Source organism: Lepidochelys olivacea (genome assembly GCF_965140295.1).
Source record: "Lepidochelys olivacea isolate rLepOli2 genome assembly, chromosome: 6".
Taxonomy (NCBI): domain Eukaryota; kingdom Metazoa; phylum Chordata; order Testudines; family Cheloniidae; genus Lepidochelys; species Lepidochelys olivacea.
This window is the reverse complement of record NC_140416.1, coordinates 40,062,688-40,079,830: the sequence shown is the minus strand read 5'-3', so window position 1 is coordinate 40,079,830 and position 17,143 is coordinate 40,062,688. Positions and strand designations below refer to the sequence as shown.

Sequence of the window (17,143 nt, the reverse complement as noted above, 5' to 3'; positions counted from 1 at the left end):
CCTTTGAATTTCCACTTGCTGCTGGTTTGAAAGAACACTTGTACCATGCTTTTCAGGAATGGCTGCTTTTTCTTCTTCATATGCTCTCAGTTTCTCTTTCAGCATTATGATCTGAAAAATGAGGACAATATGTTTGGATTGTAATACAAAGCTTGCCTTGTGTAACTTATTTTTCACCATCTTTCTGTGCCTCTCGTCTTGCAAGAGGCATTTTTAAATTAACAGTTAGGAATATCCCCCTAAATAGAACATGGAAACATTTGCTTCTTAGGAAAACTACAGAGACATGGTAAGACAAATCTTACCCAACGCTTTCATTCATTATACACTTTCTGCTTATACCTCAGTGACATTAGTATAGTAATTACAGTGATTAAGACGGACATACCTCTTTCTTTTGTTCATTGCAAATCTTAACATATTGACTTATATGACTGTCCAAACTAACAACATTGCTTTTCAACTGTTAAGGAAAAGAGAAAGTTAAATTTTAACAACATTCTTTATGATACATCATACACACTAAGTGCATTAGATAGAAATATCACTAATTACATTTGAACTGTATTACAAGACGAGACAAAAGTATGTTGTTAGATCAGACTGGAAACCAGAAGACAGTGGTTCTATTCCTAATTCTGCCAGTGGTTACGGGCATGGTCTGCATGACCAAGGGCACATGTTTCACAAACATAGAAAATTGGGGATAATGATACCTAACTACCTTTGTAAAATGCATTGAGATCTAGGATTTCCCTGGTTTGCATTCTTGAAGATTAGCTTTGGCATTTACCTTAAAAATATATTTGATTTCTAATGTAGCTCATCTTAAAAATATTTAAGAAGTGGAAAATATAAATAAGAAAATAAAGGATATTAGACTACATGATTCAACACAATTTTGATGCAAAAGCCAAGTAAATTGTAAGTTACATGGTTCTCTAGACACGTAACTGCTTCATTCTTTTAATCCTATGCTATTTTAATTTTGTAGACTCCAATACTTGCAAAATAAGTTGTATAAATTTACTTACAGAAGATTTAATATCTTTTGCTCGGTTTGCATACTTAAGAGTGTTGTAAGTGTCATCATAGAACATAGAAGAAGGACTAACAGCAGCTATCATTATAGTTCGACAATTCCCTCCAAGAGAATCTTTCAATAAACGAGTAAGCTTGCTGTTACGATAAGGAATGTGTTGTTTCTTGCTCTGGAAATAAAAAGTGACAAGTGTTTTTATGGATTATGGAAGTTAGTATATTTGACCTACCTTAAAAGTCTCTTTCAAAACTTAATAATCCCACAAAGACAATAGTACATTCATTAGTAGCAAGTGATAAAGACTTGTAATCTTTCACTTCCATTAGTAATCTTCCTCTAAACTACACCCCCACCCAAATCACACTGTCCACTTTAAATCTTTCCCCACAAAAATCAAGAATTAGTGTATTTATTGCTCAAATTTTTGAAAAAGTTAGCAATTTGGTTTCTATACCCTAGATAGCGGAGAAGGGTGATTTTTGTAATGCGGACAGCCTTGTACTGGCACAGAAAATGGACTAGGGTGGAATCTCTATCATCTATATTGAAAACAAACAAAACCAAACCGATTACCTATCTCTCAGAACAGTTGTTCTTTGAGATGTGTTGCTCATGTCCATTCCAAATAGGTGTACACGTGTTGCGTGCACAGTCGTCAGAAGGTTTTTCCCCTAGCGGTACCTGTTGGGTCAGCTGTGGAGCCCCCTAGATTCACGCCTTCATGGCAGTGTATATAGGTCCCTGCCAACCCACCGCCTTTCAATTCCTTCTTGCCGGATACTCTGACAGAGGGAAGGCGGGTGGGTCTTCAAATGGACATGAACAACACATCTCGAAGAACAACAGTTACGAGAGGTAGGTAACAGTTTTTTCTTCTTTGAGTGATTGCTCATTGTGATAGGGTCAGGCCAGATGGCTATAGGAGAGTAATAGAAGGCAGATATATTAGCCCCAAGCTAAGTAGGTCCCTTTTCCCTGGGTAAGATAACAGGGAAGGTTCCAGAACAATCAGGAACCTTCTGGAGACAATTAAGACAGGCTGATTAGAACACCTGCAGCTAATTGAGAAGCTACTAGAATCAATTAAGGCAGGCTAATCAGGGCACCTGGGTTTGAAAAAGGAGTTCACTTCAGTTTGTGGTTTGTGTGTGAGGAGCTGGGAGCAAGAGGCACTAGGAGCTGAGAGTGAGAATGCAGACTGTTGGAGGACTGAGGTGTACAAGCATTATCAGACACCAGGAGCAAGGTCCTATGGTGAGGATAAAGAAGGTGTTGGGAGGAGGCCGTGGGGAAGTAGCCCAGGGAGTTGTAGCTGTCGCACAGCTGTTCCAGGAGGCACTCTAGACAGCTGCATTCCACAGGGCCCTGGGCTGGAACCCGGAGTAGAGGGCAGGCCCGGGTTCCCCCCAAACCCTCCCAACTCCTGGTCAGACACAGGAGTCGTCGACCTGGACTGTGGGTTCAGAAAAACGGCCACGCTGAAGGCTGCTGTGAAGCTCCAAGGCGAGCAAATCCGCCAATAAGTCAAGACCCACCAAGATAGAGCAGGAACTTTGTCACATCATGTAGATTCCAAGTAGGTGACTTCCAAGTATTACCTAGGAGGTGAGGTTGGAGTTTATGGAATCACTGATTGTAGCGCAGCTTTTGGCAGAGCGGTATTATCTCTGGTCTGCTGTGTAATTGCGTAGTGGGCTGTAAAGGTGTGGACGGACGACCACATCGATGCCCTACAGAGATCTTGGATAGGAATTTGTGCCAGGAATGCAGCTTAGGATGCCTGTGCCTTTGTGGAGTGTGCTATCAGTGCAGGGGCAGGTATCTTTGCCAAATCATAGCATGCCTGGATACAGGACATGATACAAGAAGATATCTTTTGGGATGAGACTGGAAGCCCTTTCATGCACTCTGCGATTGCAATGAAGAGTTGCACTGATTTTCGAAATGGCTTTGTTCTTTTAATTTAGAAGGCTAATGCTCACCTGACATCTAGGGAGTGGAACATTCGTTCCCTGTTGCTAGCATGCAGCTTAGGAAGGAACGTAGGAAGAAAAATGTCCTGGTTCACATGGAATTGTGAAACTACGTTCAGGAGGAAGGACAGGGGCGGTCGCAACTGCACCTTGTCCTTATAGAAGACCTTGTACGGGGGCTCGGAGGTTAAGGTCTTAAGCTCAGACACCCTCCTAGCTGAAGTTATAGCTGCCAAGAACGCTACTTTCCAGGAAAGGTAGAGGAGAGAGCATGTTGCTAAAGGCTCGAAAGGAGGTCCCATCAGTCTAGAGAGCACAAGGTTGAGATACCATGAGGGAATTGGCTGTTTTACCTGAGGGTAGAGACTATCTAATCCCTTGAGGAAGCAGTCCACCATGGAGTTCGTGAAAACTGAGTGACCAGGCAAATGGGGGTGGAAAGTTGAGATAGCTGCCAGGTGCACTTTTATTGATGATACCAACAGACCTTCCCATTTTAGGTGCAGCAAATAGTCCAGGATAAAAGGAATCTATGACTGTAAGGATGGAGTGTGTTTTTGTAATGCCAAATGGAGAATCTTTTCCTCTTGGCCAGATAGGTGGCCCTAGGGGATGGCTTCCTGCTGCTAAGGAGGACCTCTCTAATAGGGTCTGAGCATGTGAGCTCCGAGGGGTTTAACCACGGAGTTTCTATGCCGTGAGATGGAGACACTTCAGATAGGGATGCTAGACACAGCCAAGGCCCTTGGTGATTAAGTCTCGGACCAGGGGCAAGGTTATAGGCGTGTCCACTGACAGGTCTAGAAATGTGATGAAGCACTGCTGGCGAAGCCACACTGGTGTTATTAAGATCATTGATTCTCCCTCCCTTCTGACCTTCAGCAGGACCTTGTGTACAAGCGGGAAGGGCGGAAAAGAGTAGAGTAGATAGCCCCTCCCTGTTGCCATGGTACGGGCTGCCGAGTCTAAGGAGACCTGTAAGGAGGTCCTTGCTACGACCTTGCGTTCCTCCAGGACAGCAGCAAATTCAGAGCGGGAGTCTGCTGGAAGAAGCTCTTTACATTTGGACAACGTGTTCCAGGAATTAAAACTATAGCGGCTGAGGACTGCCTGCTGGTTTGGAACTTGAAGCTGGAGTCCCCCGGAGAGTATACCTTCCTAACAAAGAGATCCAGTTTCTTAGACACCTTGGACTTAGGGGTCGGTCTCAGCTGTTCCCGTCTTTCCTTCTTGTTGGCCGCCTCCACCACCAGCGTGTTTGGCTGAGGGTGAGTGAACAAGTACTCAATCTTTTGAAGGCACAAAGTACTTCCTCTCCCCACCCACCCTTTTGCCATGCAGGGGAAAAGAGGCAGGCATTCGTCACAACGCTTTTGTAGTGTTATTGACTGTTTTAATGAGGGGCAAAGCCACCCTTAAGGGACCCTTGGGCAACAGAATATCAACCAAGGGGTTGGTCTCCTCTGCCACCGCTGCTGCCTGCGTGCCCAAATTTTGAGCCACCCTTCTAATCAACTCCTGGTGGGCTCTGTTGTCCATGGCTGGCAGTGTGGTGGATGTGCCTGCCCCGGCTTCATCAGGAAAAGAGGAGGAAGATGCCCACTGGGGAACTGGGTCTTTCTGCCTCTCTGGTTCACAGGGATCCCCTTGCACTGAAGTGCCCTGTGTGATGGCAGGAGCGGTGCTGGCCCCTGTGTCCGTCTTATTCCGGCCCCGGCTCCTGCCGCTATTTTGGTGCTGACCTACGTGCCCAACTCGAGTCCACGCGGAGGTTCATGGGCAACAAATACTGATTAAGATAGAGGGGACCATGCCTCCAAAACCACAGATAAGATCTGGCCTTTGGACTTGGCGGTAGGCCCACGGGGTCCAGAAGGGCCACTGAGCCAGTGCCTGCCACTGTGGTGGCCATGCCATTATAGGCAAAGGCTGCCCTTCCTCCTGTCTGGAGCAGTGCCACGAGTGGTGCCAGCTTCGCCTAGAGGTGTATGATTTGCCTCTGATGAGGATTCCGAGCTCCGTGACCAAAGCGGTGCCGAGTGAGATGGTGCCGGGGAGCGGCGCTGGGGTGAGGACGAAGGGTGCTGCATCATCACTGGCTTGCCCTTAGAGGGCATGGTGCCTCTCTGTGGTGGTGCTGGATGGGGTCTGCGCTGTCATTGCTATGAGGTCTCTGGCAGCCTCCAAAGGTGTCCGGTGTGGAGGGGAGGTCTAAATCCTCCTCTCGACCCTCCTGCACCAGGGAGTCCATTAGAACCATACTCGACAGACCTCCCTGTGAAGCCAGAGTCAATGGTGCCAGCTGAGTAGGAGCTGGAGCAGGATGGGACTCACCTGTTGGTGCTTCCTCGTACCACTGATTTAGTGGGAGAGCAACCTCTGTCGCACAAAAAGAAGAGGTCTGACACCAGCAAATGGGTGCTCGTACCAAAGGAGGTCTTCGGCGCTGGGGACTCGTGGTGCCGAGGGTCCCTGGAGCCCAAATTCTTTCTCGGTGTGTGGCCTGTTACCGAGGCTAGTGTGCTGCACACAGAAGTACTGGGCTTGGGGTCGGATGCTCCCGAAGCTGGCTGGGGATAGAGGGCTGAGACCATAAGGAGCCATTTCATCCTGAAGTCCCTCTCCTTTTTTGTCTTTGGGCAGAAGCCTCTGCAGATTTTACACTTCTCAGTCTGATGGGCTTGCCCCAAAGACTTTAAACAGGAGTTGTGTGGGTCTCCGTTGGGCATGGATTTTAGACAGGACCTACATGGCTGAAACCCTTGAGACCAAGGCTTGCCCCAGTCCCTGGGTGGGGGGGAAACAGTGTGGGAAAACCCCCAATTGAAACATATCTAAGATGACCAAAAACTTCTTGACTAACTAATACTAAGTTTTTAACTATTTACAGAGTCAACAAGAAAGAGTCCACTAGGGGATCGTTTGCAGTAGCAAGAGAGCTGCTCAAATGACCATAACGAGTGGTAAGAAGGAACTGAAGAGGCTGCGGGTCGGCAAGGACATACATACACACCATCTTGAAGGTGCGACTCCAGGGGGTTCCACAGTCAACCGGATGGGTACCGCTAGGGGAAAACCGTCCAACAACCGTGCATGTGGTGCATGTACACCTACTTGGAATCGACATGAGCAATCACTCAAAGAAGAAACTTTTCACAATACCCACTGAATCGCTATCAGATGATAAGATTGTAGCTACTAAGGACCTCATCCTGCACCAAATAAATCCACAGGGTAAGATTCCCATAGACACAGGAACCAAATGCTCACAGGCCCTTGTAGCCTTAGAGATTTGTTGGCTTCGTCTGGGCCAGCAAGGGAATAAAACCCTAAACCCCTTCCACTCCTCCTTCTGGGCTTGAGGAGAGCTCTGTGGCTGAAGGATGCAGCATATGTTTATTGGCTCCTGTACATCCGAGAGGACTTATAACCATTCTCCCTGCCCAGGGCTGCTATTCCATGCCAGGAAAGAATGCGCCCCACTCATGGGGGTTAGAGTAAAATCGGGTTTTTTAGACCTTGCTAAGGGCATCATGCTAGTCATCTTTTGAGGACTGGGAAAGGAATATTTCCCAGATCAGTTTGGCAGTGAGGAAATGTGGCATTTTTCACCTTCCTCTCAGCAGTTCAGGGACACATGGGTAGGTTAAGTTTTAAAATCCATTTTGTCACAACATAGCAGGTTCCCTGTGCACATTCTCATTCAATAGCACCTGATAAACCAGAATATTAAACATTTTAGAAGAATGCTAGGGCTCCTGTTGTCTGGTACAGCAAGGAAACAACCCCTTCTCTCCTCCCCCCACCCTTGTATGAGGGCAGTCGGGTCCCCATCAACAGTACTGGTACTAGGTTAACTAGGTGGGGGGCGAACAGCCTTCTGCCATGTGGTATGAGTTACAAGGAAAGATAACTTGCAATGGATGAGTTATTGTTAGCTAGTTTCCAGATGTGTGACAAAGTTGTGGCCCAGTTAACCATATTTCTGGTGTCTAGTCTTTTTTTCTTGCAGTATTTAGGACAACACTGGGCAACAATTTAAACCAGTGATTCAATTATCAATCCCACACCTGGATCCATCCAGTCCTTTTAAAGCTGACATTTAAGTGGAAAATCTTAGCTATATTTGTTTTCACTAGATTACTCTTCTTTGAGATGATCACAGTGACAAAATGATGGAAATGTTTACTCCCTGGGGTTGGGAAAAAAAACAGCCAAGGAACTCTTCAAAGTAGAGAATGGGGCTTTGGACAGAGTATGCAGCAGGGTGACTTTCATTTCAAGACAACTCAGAGTCAATAGCTGAGAACACCATAGAGACTTTGTATATTGCTTCAGCGTGAAGTGCTTTGTAGTTTAAAGCTATACTGATTTCTTTTCAGGAGTCCTAGTTTGGCTATAGTAAAGAGGAGAACTTTAAACAAGGTTTAAAGAGGGCAGATGACAAAAGTCCACAGGCATGCAATAAAAAAGGTAACCTTGAGAGAGGGCTATATGTGTGGGGGTCGGAAGTGGGGAAGACATGGAAATTTTCAATAGGGTCATAGGAACAACAAAAGTGAAATAAATGGGGGAATCTGCTCAAAACCTTCATGTCTATACACAAATGCAAGGAGTATTGAGAATAAACAGGAAGAACGGGAAGTATTAGTCCGTAAGCTGAATGATGACTTAATCGGCATCAGAGACTTGATAGGATAAGTCTCATGACTGGAATATTGATAGAGAAGGCTACAGCTTGCTCTGGCAGGGCAGGTAGGATAAAAAGGGAAGTGGTGATGCAGTTTATATCAAGAATATATACATTTGTTCTGAGGTCCAGAAAGAGTTGAGAGGCAGACCAGTTGAAAGTCTCTGGGTAAAGATAAAAAAAAGGAGCTGCATCATGGTAGTGGTCTACTATAGTCCACCAAATCAGGAAGAGGAGGTGGACAAGGCATTTCTAGAACAAACAACAGAAATCTCCAAAAACACAAGACCTGGTAGTAATGGGAGACTTTTCCAACAGATATCTGGGTAGTTAAAGTAACATGGCAAAACACAAGATTTCCAGTAAGTTCTTGTATATATTAGGGACAACTTTTTGTTTCAGGAAGGTGAGTAAGTAACGAGTGGGAGAGCCATTTTAAACTTGATTCTGACCAACAGGGAGGAATTGGTAGCAAATCTGAAAATAGAAGGTAATTTGGGTGAAGATGATCATGAAATGTTAGATTTTATAATTCTAAGGAAAGGAAAGCATGAGAGCAACAGAAAGAGTTTGTTAAAGTCTGTTGTCCTCAGAGAACTGGTAGGTAGGGTCCGATGGGAAGAAAATCGGGAAGAAAATGGAAAAGAAAAAGGGAAAAAGTCGTTCAGGAAAGCTGGCAGTTTCTCAAGGAGACGTTATTAAAGGCACAACTGCAAACTATCCTGGTGCAAAGGAAAGATAGGAAAAAAAATAGGAAGAGGCCAATAGGGCTTCATCAGGAGCTCTTTAATGACCTGAAAATCAAAAAGGAATCCTACAAAAAGTGGGAACATTGACGAATTGCTAAGGAGGAGCACAAAAGAATAGTAAAATCATGAAGGACAAAATCAGAAAGGTTAAGACACAAGATACATAGCAAGCGACATAAAAGTCAGTAAGAAGTGGTTCTTTAAATATATTAGGTGCAAGATAAAGATGAGATACACCAAGTTCTCTACTTAGACAGGAAGGAAAGCTAATAACTGATGACAGAGTGCTTAAAGCCTATTTTGCTTCATTCGTCACTGAAAAGGTTAATGGTGACCAGATAGTCAACACAATTAATATTAACAAGGGGGAAGGAATGAAAACCAAAACAGAGAAAGAACAGACTAAAGAATATTTAGATAAGTTGGATGTACTCAAGTTGGCAAAGCCTGATACATTCATCCTAGGGTACTTAAATTAAGGAACGAGCTGAAGTAATTTTGGAAGCATTAGCAACTATATTTGCAAACTCATGGAGGACAGGTGAGTTTCCAGAGGACTGGAGAAGGGAAAACATAAAACCTATCATTAGAAAGGGAAACAAGGAGGACTCGAGGAATTATAGATCTAACAGTCTGACTTCAATAGTTGCAGAGCAACTGGAAAAATTAAACAATCAATTTGTAAGCACCTAGGGGATAACAGGATTATAAGGAATAGCTAGCATACATTTGTCAAAAACAAATTATGACAAATCAACATAATTTCCTCATTTGACAGGGTTACTGGCCAAGTGGAAGGGGGTGGGGGGAGGGGAGCAGTAACGTGATATATCTTGATTTTAGTAAAGCTTTTAACACAGTCCCACATGACATTTTCATAAACAAACTACAGAAATGTGATGTAGATGAAAATTACTGTAAAGATGGGTGTATAACTGGTTGAAAGACTGTAGCTGAAGAGTAGTTACCAATGATTTGCTGTGAAACTGAGAGGGTATATCTAGTGAGGCCCTCCAGGTCTGTCCTGAGCCCAGTACTATTGAATATTTTCATTAAATGACTTGGATAACAGAGGGGGGAACGCTTATAAAATTTGCAGATGACACCAAGCGGGGGTGGGTTGCAAGCACTTTGGAAAACAGTAGTAGAATTCAAAACAAACTCAACAAATTGGAGTCTGAACGCAACAAGATGAAATTCATAAAAAAGTACTATATTTCGGAAGGAAAAAAAAATCAAATTGAGAACTACAAAATGGGTAATAACTGCCTAGATGGTAATACTGCTGAAGAGGATCTGGGGGTCATAGTGAATCACAAATTGAATATGAGTCAACAATGTGATGCAGCTATGGAAAAGGCTAATGCATTCTGGGGTGTATTAACTGGAGAGTTTACGTAAGTCAAAGGAGGTAATTGCCCAGCTCTACTCGGCAGCTGGAGTATTATGTCCAATTCTGGGCATCAAACTTTAGGGAAAACGTGGACAAATTGGAAAGAGTCCAGAGAAGAGTAACAAAAAATTATATAAAAGGTTTAGAAAACCTAATTTATGAGGAAGGAACTGGGCATATTTAGTGTTGAGAGAAGATGACTGAAGGAGGATCAGATAACAGTCTTCAGTATGTAAAGGGCTGTTATAAAGAGGATGGGGTCAACTGTTTTTCATGTCTACTGAAAGTAGTAATGGACTAAATCTGCAGCAAATGAGATTTAGGTTCGATATAATTAAAAAGGTTTTCATAGTAAGAGTAGTTAAGCCCTGGAACAGGCTTCCAAATGAGGTTGTCAAATCCCCATAATTGGAGATTTTTAAGAACAGGTTGGACAAACCCCTGTAATGGATTGTCTAGGTTTACTTGGTCCTGTCTCAGGGCATGGGTTGGACTTGATGAATTCTCAAGGTCTCATCTAGCCTTACATTTCCACAATTCTATGACATGTGAGGCAGAGATTATTTTTTATGATTGTCCTCTACAATAGAGGGGATGTCCTCATCAGTCTCTCAGTTAGCAGGGATCTACTCCTTCCTGCTTCTCCATTGCAATTGCAGTTGCCTGCTTCTAACAAGCCTCCAGAAGGCTCTTCAAAAATTATCTAGCAATGCATTTTATACTATGAAGTGTAAGCAAAAGGGAGGCATTTTCCCCTTTCCAGATAAAGTGCAGCTGCCGTAAGTACTCATGATGGGAAGACACAAAGTGCACTTTTAATGTGGAACCTGAACACATAGTGCAAGCAGCAGTGTTAAAAATGTAATAATTGTTATTTTAATCCAGAAAACTGAAATATTTTAATTATGGAATATTCTGTAACCCTGTGATAAAGTGATGACCAAAATCCAATGCAACTAAGACAGACATCAGCTGAAACAATGTTTAGTTTTTCTTCCTTCAAAAGTTTCCTGCTGGCTAATTCCATAACTAATACAAAAGAGTGAGATGAAGTAATTAGTGCGATAGGCTAATGCCAATACTTTGCAAACACTTAAACTATAAAAGAATTATGAAAAAGACCTAACCGTGTGAAAATATTGAGTTGGAGCATCAGGACTGCAGCTTAACGGGTGACAGTACAGGAATCACAAAGACAGCAAGAGGCACTTCAGCTTCAAAAACATTGATGCCACAGCTGTGCATTTATGACAACAGAAGTTATTCTTTTGAGGTCTTCCATTAAATATGCATTTTAGGCTTTTTTCAGGACTGCAGTTATGCAATAAATACCACCATTTAGATTATCAACTTTATTATTTAAAAATATCATGAGAGTTTGCTTAAACATAAGAAAAGATTTTGGGATTGTTCACTTCTGAAAGTGAATGAAAGTGGTTAGATAAGTTATTATTAAAGATATTAAATATAATTAGGTAAGCACCAATAGTGTGTTTGGCATTGTACAGGATCCAACTAGCTCCTGCCCCATTATGAGTACACTTACAATCTAAGAACCAAGGTAGGTGAAGTAACATCATCAGGTCTAGATCTGGGGAAGAGCTCTGGGTGGCTCGAAAGTGTGTCTCTCTCACCAACTGAATTTGGTCCAATAAAAGATATGACCCCACCCACCTTGTCTCTCTAACATCCTGGGACCGACACAGCTACAGCTATGCTGGATACAATCTAAGAACCAGACATATAAGACTAGATAATACCTAGCTCTTAATACAGCACTTTTCATGACTACATCTTAAAGTGAATTCAGAGCCCTAAAGGAGATAGAAAAATAAAACAAAACTTGAACTCTCATTAGAATTAGTTTTTCCTGATTTCATTCAATGTAATAATGGAGTGGAAAAACTATTTTTAAAACTTTTTATAGATAATGAGGAAGAAACAAGTATATTAGAGTCATCTGAAGGAGGACAGCAGAGGTCTAGCGTATTAGACATGTGGCGCAAATATGTACTTGGCACAACTCAACCATTCCGCCACTGCTGCTATCCATGCAACAGTGGCTACAATGCTATTTATACACATGCTAGCTTAATGAAAGCTAGTGTGAGCATGTGTACGTGAGCAGGGGAATCACAGCCCTAGCTTGAAGTGTTATTCCTGCAAGAATTCTGTGCCACTGCACATGTAGAATTTGCACAGAAATTAATGGTTTTTGGGCAGAATTTCCTTTTCCTCCACAGAAATGGGCTGCAGAACTGCTGGCTGCCACTAGGGGCTACTGGACCCAGCAGAGTCCAGCTCACACGTAGAAGACACTGCTGGGGGAACAGGGAGGGAGCTGGAGGATTCCGAACTGCTGCAGGTCTCAGCATGCTCTGAAGGAAGGAGGCGTCCTGCAGGAAACTCCATACAAGCCTGGGACCCAGCATCACACTGTTTCTCCCTCTGGATCCATGGGCTCTTGGTGTGTGCATGCGCGAATGTCTGGGCTGGGGGCCTGCAGCTGGGGTCTGGGTGGGGAGGGAGTAGGGGGTGCATGCGAGTGATTGGCCTGGAGGTGTGTAGCTGGGCTTGGGGGTTAAAGAGTGCAGATTTCTGGTCCCCCTTCTGGATTCTGGGGGGAGGAAATGGATTGTCGTAGGGGTTTCCTTAACTCTCTACTCCTGGAGGAATTTTTTTTTGTCTCTGTATTGTTATAGACATAGTGCTGATAGGTATTTTGAAATAAATTACCAAAATAATTGAAACTGGTGTGATTATATAGTGTTATTTTGACAAATAAAATTTGCAAAATTTTAAAATATTGTACGCAGAATTCCCCCAGCAGTAAAGTGTAGAAATAGCTATAGGGAGCAAGAAGGAGCTGGAGGAGGGATGTAAAGAGAGAAGAGACATGCCTTTACTGGTAGATAAGGAAGAACTTTAACGCTGCATTATGTACTTTAGAGGAGTGATCTGGGTTTTAGGGAGTCCAGAGAGGAGGAGGGGTTACAGTAATCAAGTCAAGAGATGTTTAGACAACAGGACAAAAAAGAATGGTAATTTTAAAAATGTTGAATAGAAAGAAAAGACAAGATGAGGTGTCAGGCTGGAGAGAAATTGGAATTTAGGAACAAAATTAACTGTCATCTACTTTGACAGCTATCACTTTGTACATGAGCAGACATATGTACACAGAAATTAGATAAATTGTCCAATTATCTTTGTTTTAACCTCCTGCCAGATAAGTATGAGTGTTTCTTGGCCCAATTTATCCAAGTTAACTGGGCAAGAAGAGGAAAGTAACTATATTTTTGCCTCACTGTCTGTTCAGGGAATGGGGAGGGAATTTCCTTTGTACAGACACTAGCATGTGCTGCTCCTTCAGATTTTGTATCACATTGGGTTTATTTATCCTAGCACAAGTTTCTTTATGGTACAGCTTGCTGAAGGGGTTTGATAGTTACTCTTCCACAATTTAGCTCTGCAGTTCTCTGGTGCTGTTGATGTTGCAATACATTTTCTGTCAGATGAAATTTACAAGCACATTACCCTGCTTGACAGAAACAGTGAGCCACAAGGATTTCTTGAGGAGAAACTCCCACATGTTGTGTGTGACATTTTGCTGGCTTTTGTTTTGGCTGGGGTAACATTTTTCAACTATGCCAATTACATAGCCACCTTGACACAAACTTTCAAGAACATAAAACATTGAGTGAAATGCGCCTTGACTCCAGAAGGAAAAATACCCTCAGTCTTTTTTCTCCAATTATTTAAAACCATTTGGAAGACTGTATATCAGTGGTCCCAGGGCCCACAACTGTGTTGTTAATGTAAGAATTGTCCAACATAGCATGTGTAGCTATAGTGGACAGGAATCTAAAGTTCTTAAGGCTCCAAGTTACAGGACCCCGTTACCAAGAAGAATGGACATCCTTTGTTCAGTTGCTGAAAATTCAGCATGGGGTAGCATGAAAACAATAAAATATTAAGCCCCTGCCAACATTTAGGATGCCAAGCTTCTTGAAAGGATCAGAAAGGAAAAGCTGAAGTCCAAATTAGAGCTATGGTTTCCCCACTGTATTATCTGATTTCTCATTTGAATTGCAAACGTTTTAGTTTTGTAATAAAGAGGCAGCATGGTCCAATTATAGGACACCATGCTAGGCATTAAGAGAAGGGTTTTGTCTCTCATTTGCTGTGCGACTTAGCCAAATCGCAATCTTTGCCTCTGTTTCCCCATTGGTAAAATGGGGATAATGAATACTTACATACTTTGGTCAAGTGGGCTTGATAAATGGATATAAAGCAATATATTTACCAAGTTTTATATTATCATGCCATTATTGATAATCCGCAAATCTCAAGTATTTGAATATAATTAATAATCACACCTGAAACACAGAGGTTATGAAACTTTGAAGAGAACTACCTACAGCTGCAACATGTAATTTTTAAAATCCTATGCTCCATCACTTAGCTACATGCTCCACACTGAAAGTAACCAGTAATTTGAAGGAAATCTCCAAAGCAACAATCTGCTCTCTCAAACATATCTAGCTGTGAGGCATTATCCTGAGAAATAATATGAACACAGGAAACATATGCATAAAAAAACCCACAGACCTAAAATCTAAGGGCTATATTCTGCTGTCTCTGGTACACATCTCTTACCAATGTTAACAGATGCCACACTGAAACTTCCTGAGGAAGAATTTGGCCTATTTTGTCTTACAGATACCCCTCTCCCCCTTGTGTTAACTTCTCTCCCCTGTATTTAGGCTCATTGATAAAATTAACTCTCCTTTTCTTCCTGCTATCCTAGCAGATTAGGGTTTCTATAAGTCCCACCATTTCTCAGTATATCCCATATCCTGCAAGTCTAGCTGAACAAAGTCAGTTAACTTTGCTTAGGGAAGCCTCATCAATATGATGCCATGAAATCACTTGGTATTCCACAAGTGAAATTACCAAAAGTGGCAGCCCTAAGCAGTATGCTCTTATCCTTGATTTTCACTTTGCTTTATTACACTAAATCTGTGTGTCACAGTGAAATGTGAGGAGAGGTGAGGGGAGAGAATCCAAGAGTCACATCTACAGTAACTATGGATTTGAAAAAACGAAGACCATTTATGCATAAGTAGGTAACTAATTGGGCAATTATTTTGGAAAATACCCGTCCTGCAACACCTAACATGAATGCTGAGTACTGAGAATAGATCAAGTAGCCTATTCTTTAAACCTAAGTATAAATGAGTGAAAAAAATTCAGCCTAATTTGCAGCACATTGCTTCAGATTTCTGTTAGTTTCTTGCCTGAATGCAGGGCCAAATAAAAAAAAAAAGTGGTAATTTAATAGCTTCCCTGGGAAAAAGACAATTCCAGTACATATCATGCTACAAAAATGAAGGGACCCAAAAATATTTCTGTGATCTGGAATATGGACTATTGTTTGTGACGTGGCAACTCACTATCTTTGTTTGCATTTGTAATAATCTGATATTTTTTCATACTTAAATTACAGGTTTGTTTTTACCTGTGTTCCCATTTATTTTATGTACTAGGATTTTGGCTCAGCATGTTATGGTTGTAAAAATAACCTCCTAATGTGAATCAAATATAAACTTATGCACTATCATCTTCCTAATATGCAGACAACTTTGATGTATCTGTTGCTGTGCTCATAGCTTTGCAAAGCAGCAGCAAAAGAGTGGAATTAGCAAGATTGGTCAGTTTCTCTACCGCTGTTCAGAACAAATTGGGCAGCAGTGAAATTGTCAAAAAATCATGTCTATTACATACTGATGCTGGAACTCAAAAACAAAAGGCTAAGATGAGTAAAATAGAAACCAGTCTCCCCTAAGCACTAGGCAGGCTGGGGGATAAGGGTTGGAAAAGGTTGATGGAAGAGAAACAAACAAACCCCTTTCTTCTCTGTTCCAGCAGACAGAAAAAAGCAGGGCTTCATGTTTCTATAACACACACTAGTCAAGAGTTGATGAGAAATATGGAGCCTCTGCAAATCAGGGTTTGTAGTGTCTGGACATGGAAGAAATCTATGTATACTCCCCATTACAAGCAGCTGGAGCTGTGACTTAGGTTCTCAAGACACTGTCCCAGACCTTACTGCTGGTTTTCTCCATCTTCACATTGTGTATTGTTTGCTGACAAGCATGTTTAACCCTCTAGCTAGTAAGTTTATGTTACAGTTTCCTCCCCTCTCCCTCCAAGGCCTGCATTAAAAGTAGCCTGCTTGGAGCCACTTCTAAATTTGCCTTTTTTTTTTTTTTTAAAAAGGGATGTCCCAAGGCACAGAGTATGCAGCACACCATGAAAGAAAAACCTTACCCATAAGACTACCCCCCTGAAGTGCAGACTCACTAGATCCTGCTCTAGGAGATGCCCAGCATACACTAGACTCTGATATTACACTCTTCACACAACTATGCTGCAGTCTGGAGCCAGCTTATAGGGGTAATACCAGTGGTTTTTTTAAAAAAACAAAAGAAAACACATTACAGTGTGTGTGTGTGTGTATATATAATCAAATATAATACATAATACAATTGCTGTAACTTGTTAACATCTTATTTTATATTCCATGGGATCTCTTAAAAAAAAAAAAGACAGCAAAGTTGTTTAAGCATTACATTACACTAAAGTCCATAGCTAGCTGGCACAAGTTAATAACATCCCCCAAGCTTCTCTAACATGGCTTGGAGCAGAAAATCAGGGCACTATAACAGTTTTTTTGGTTCTTGCCTATTTCTTTCCCCCTCTCCTGGGCTGCTGGGTGAGGGAGGGAGCAAACATCCATTCTGCAATAGGCACTCCCTACACTCAGGCAGTCAGTTGATCTCCTTGCCTGCTCTCCCTGGGGCTCCTACATCCTAGCAGGGAAACAGGCAATAAAGTAGCCAGTGATACTCTTCTCCATTCCCTGTAACTCAGCAGATAGCCAATGGTAGAGAGCCGAGCAGCTGTAGCAAGAACTGAACAGTTGCTGTTCAGAGCGCTTTAGCCTCACATCAAAGTTGCTTTGGGTGGCTGAAGGGAAAGCCGTTGAGATTCCAAGGCCAGAGTGAACCATTATGATACAAAAAGGGACCAGTTGTGGAAGCAGGGCCTCTTACTTCCTCCCTGTTGTAACAGGACTGGTCCAGCCACTTAAAAGGTGCAGTGTGGCTCAGGAATATATCTTCAGTTCATAATCAAATTGAAGTTTTCTTAATATAGTTGCCCACAAGGGCCACAGAGGTCACAAATGGCCCCAGCCCACATGTGGGATGCCACTGTGGTAGATGTTATAAGCCA

The 17,143-nt window shown here is 42.4% G+C and overlaps 1 protein-coding gene across 1 annotated transcript in view; it reads right to left on the bottom strand.

The window, feature by feature from the left end:
- KIF18A (kinesin family member 18A) overlaps window positions 1-17,143 on the bottom strand; it is a 108,287-nt gene that overhangs the window by 65,043 nt on the left and 26,101 nt on the right. Inside the window, exons 6-8 of the mRNA XM_084631415.1 lie at window positions 1,035-1,211; window positions 389-463; window positions 2-111 (exon numbers count right to left, since the gene is read on the bottom strand). Coding sequence (XP_084487541.1) covers window positions 2-111; window positions 389-463; window positions 1,035-1,211 — 362 coding nt within the window. The remainder of the gene's footprint in view (window position 1; window positions 112-388; window positions 464-1,034; window positions 1,212-17,143) is intronic.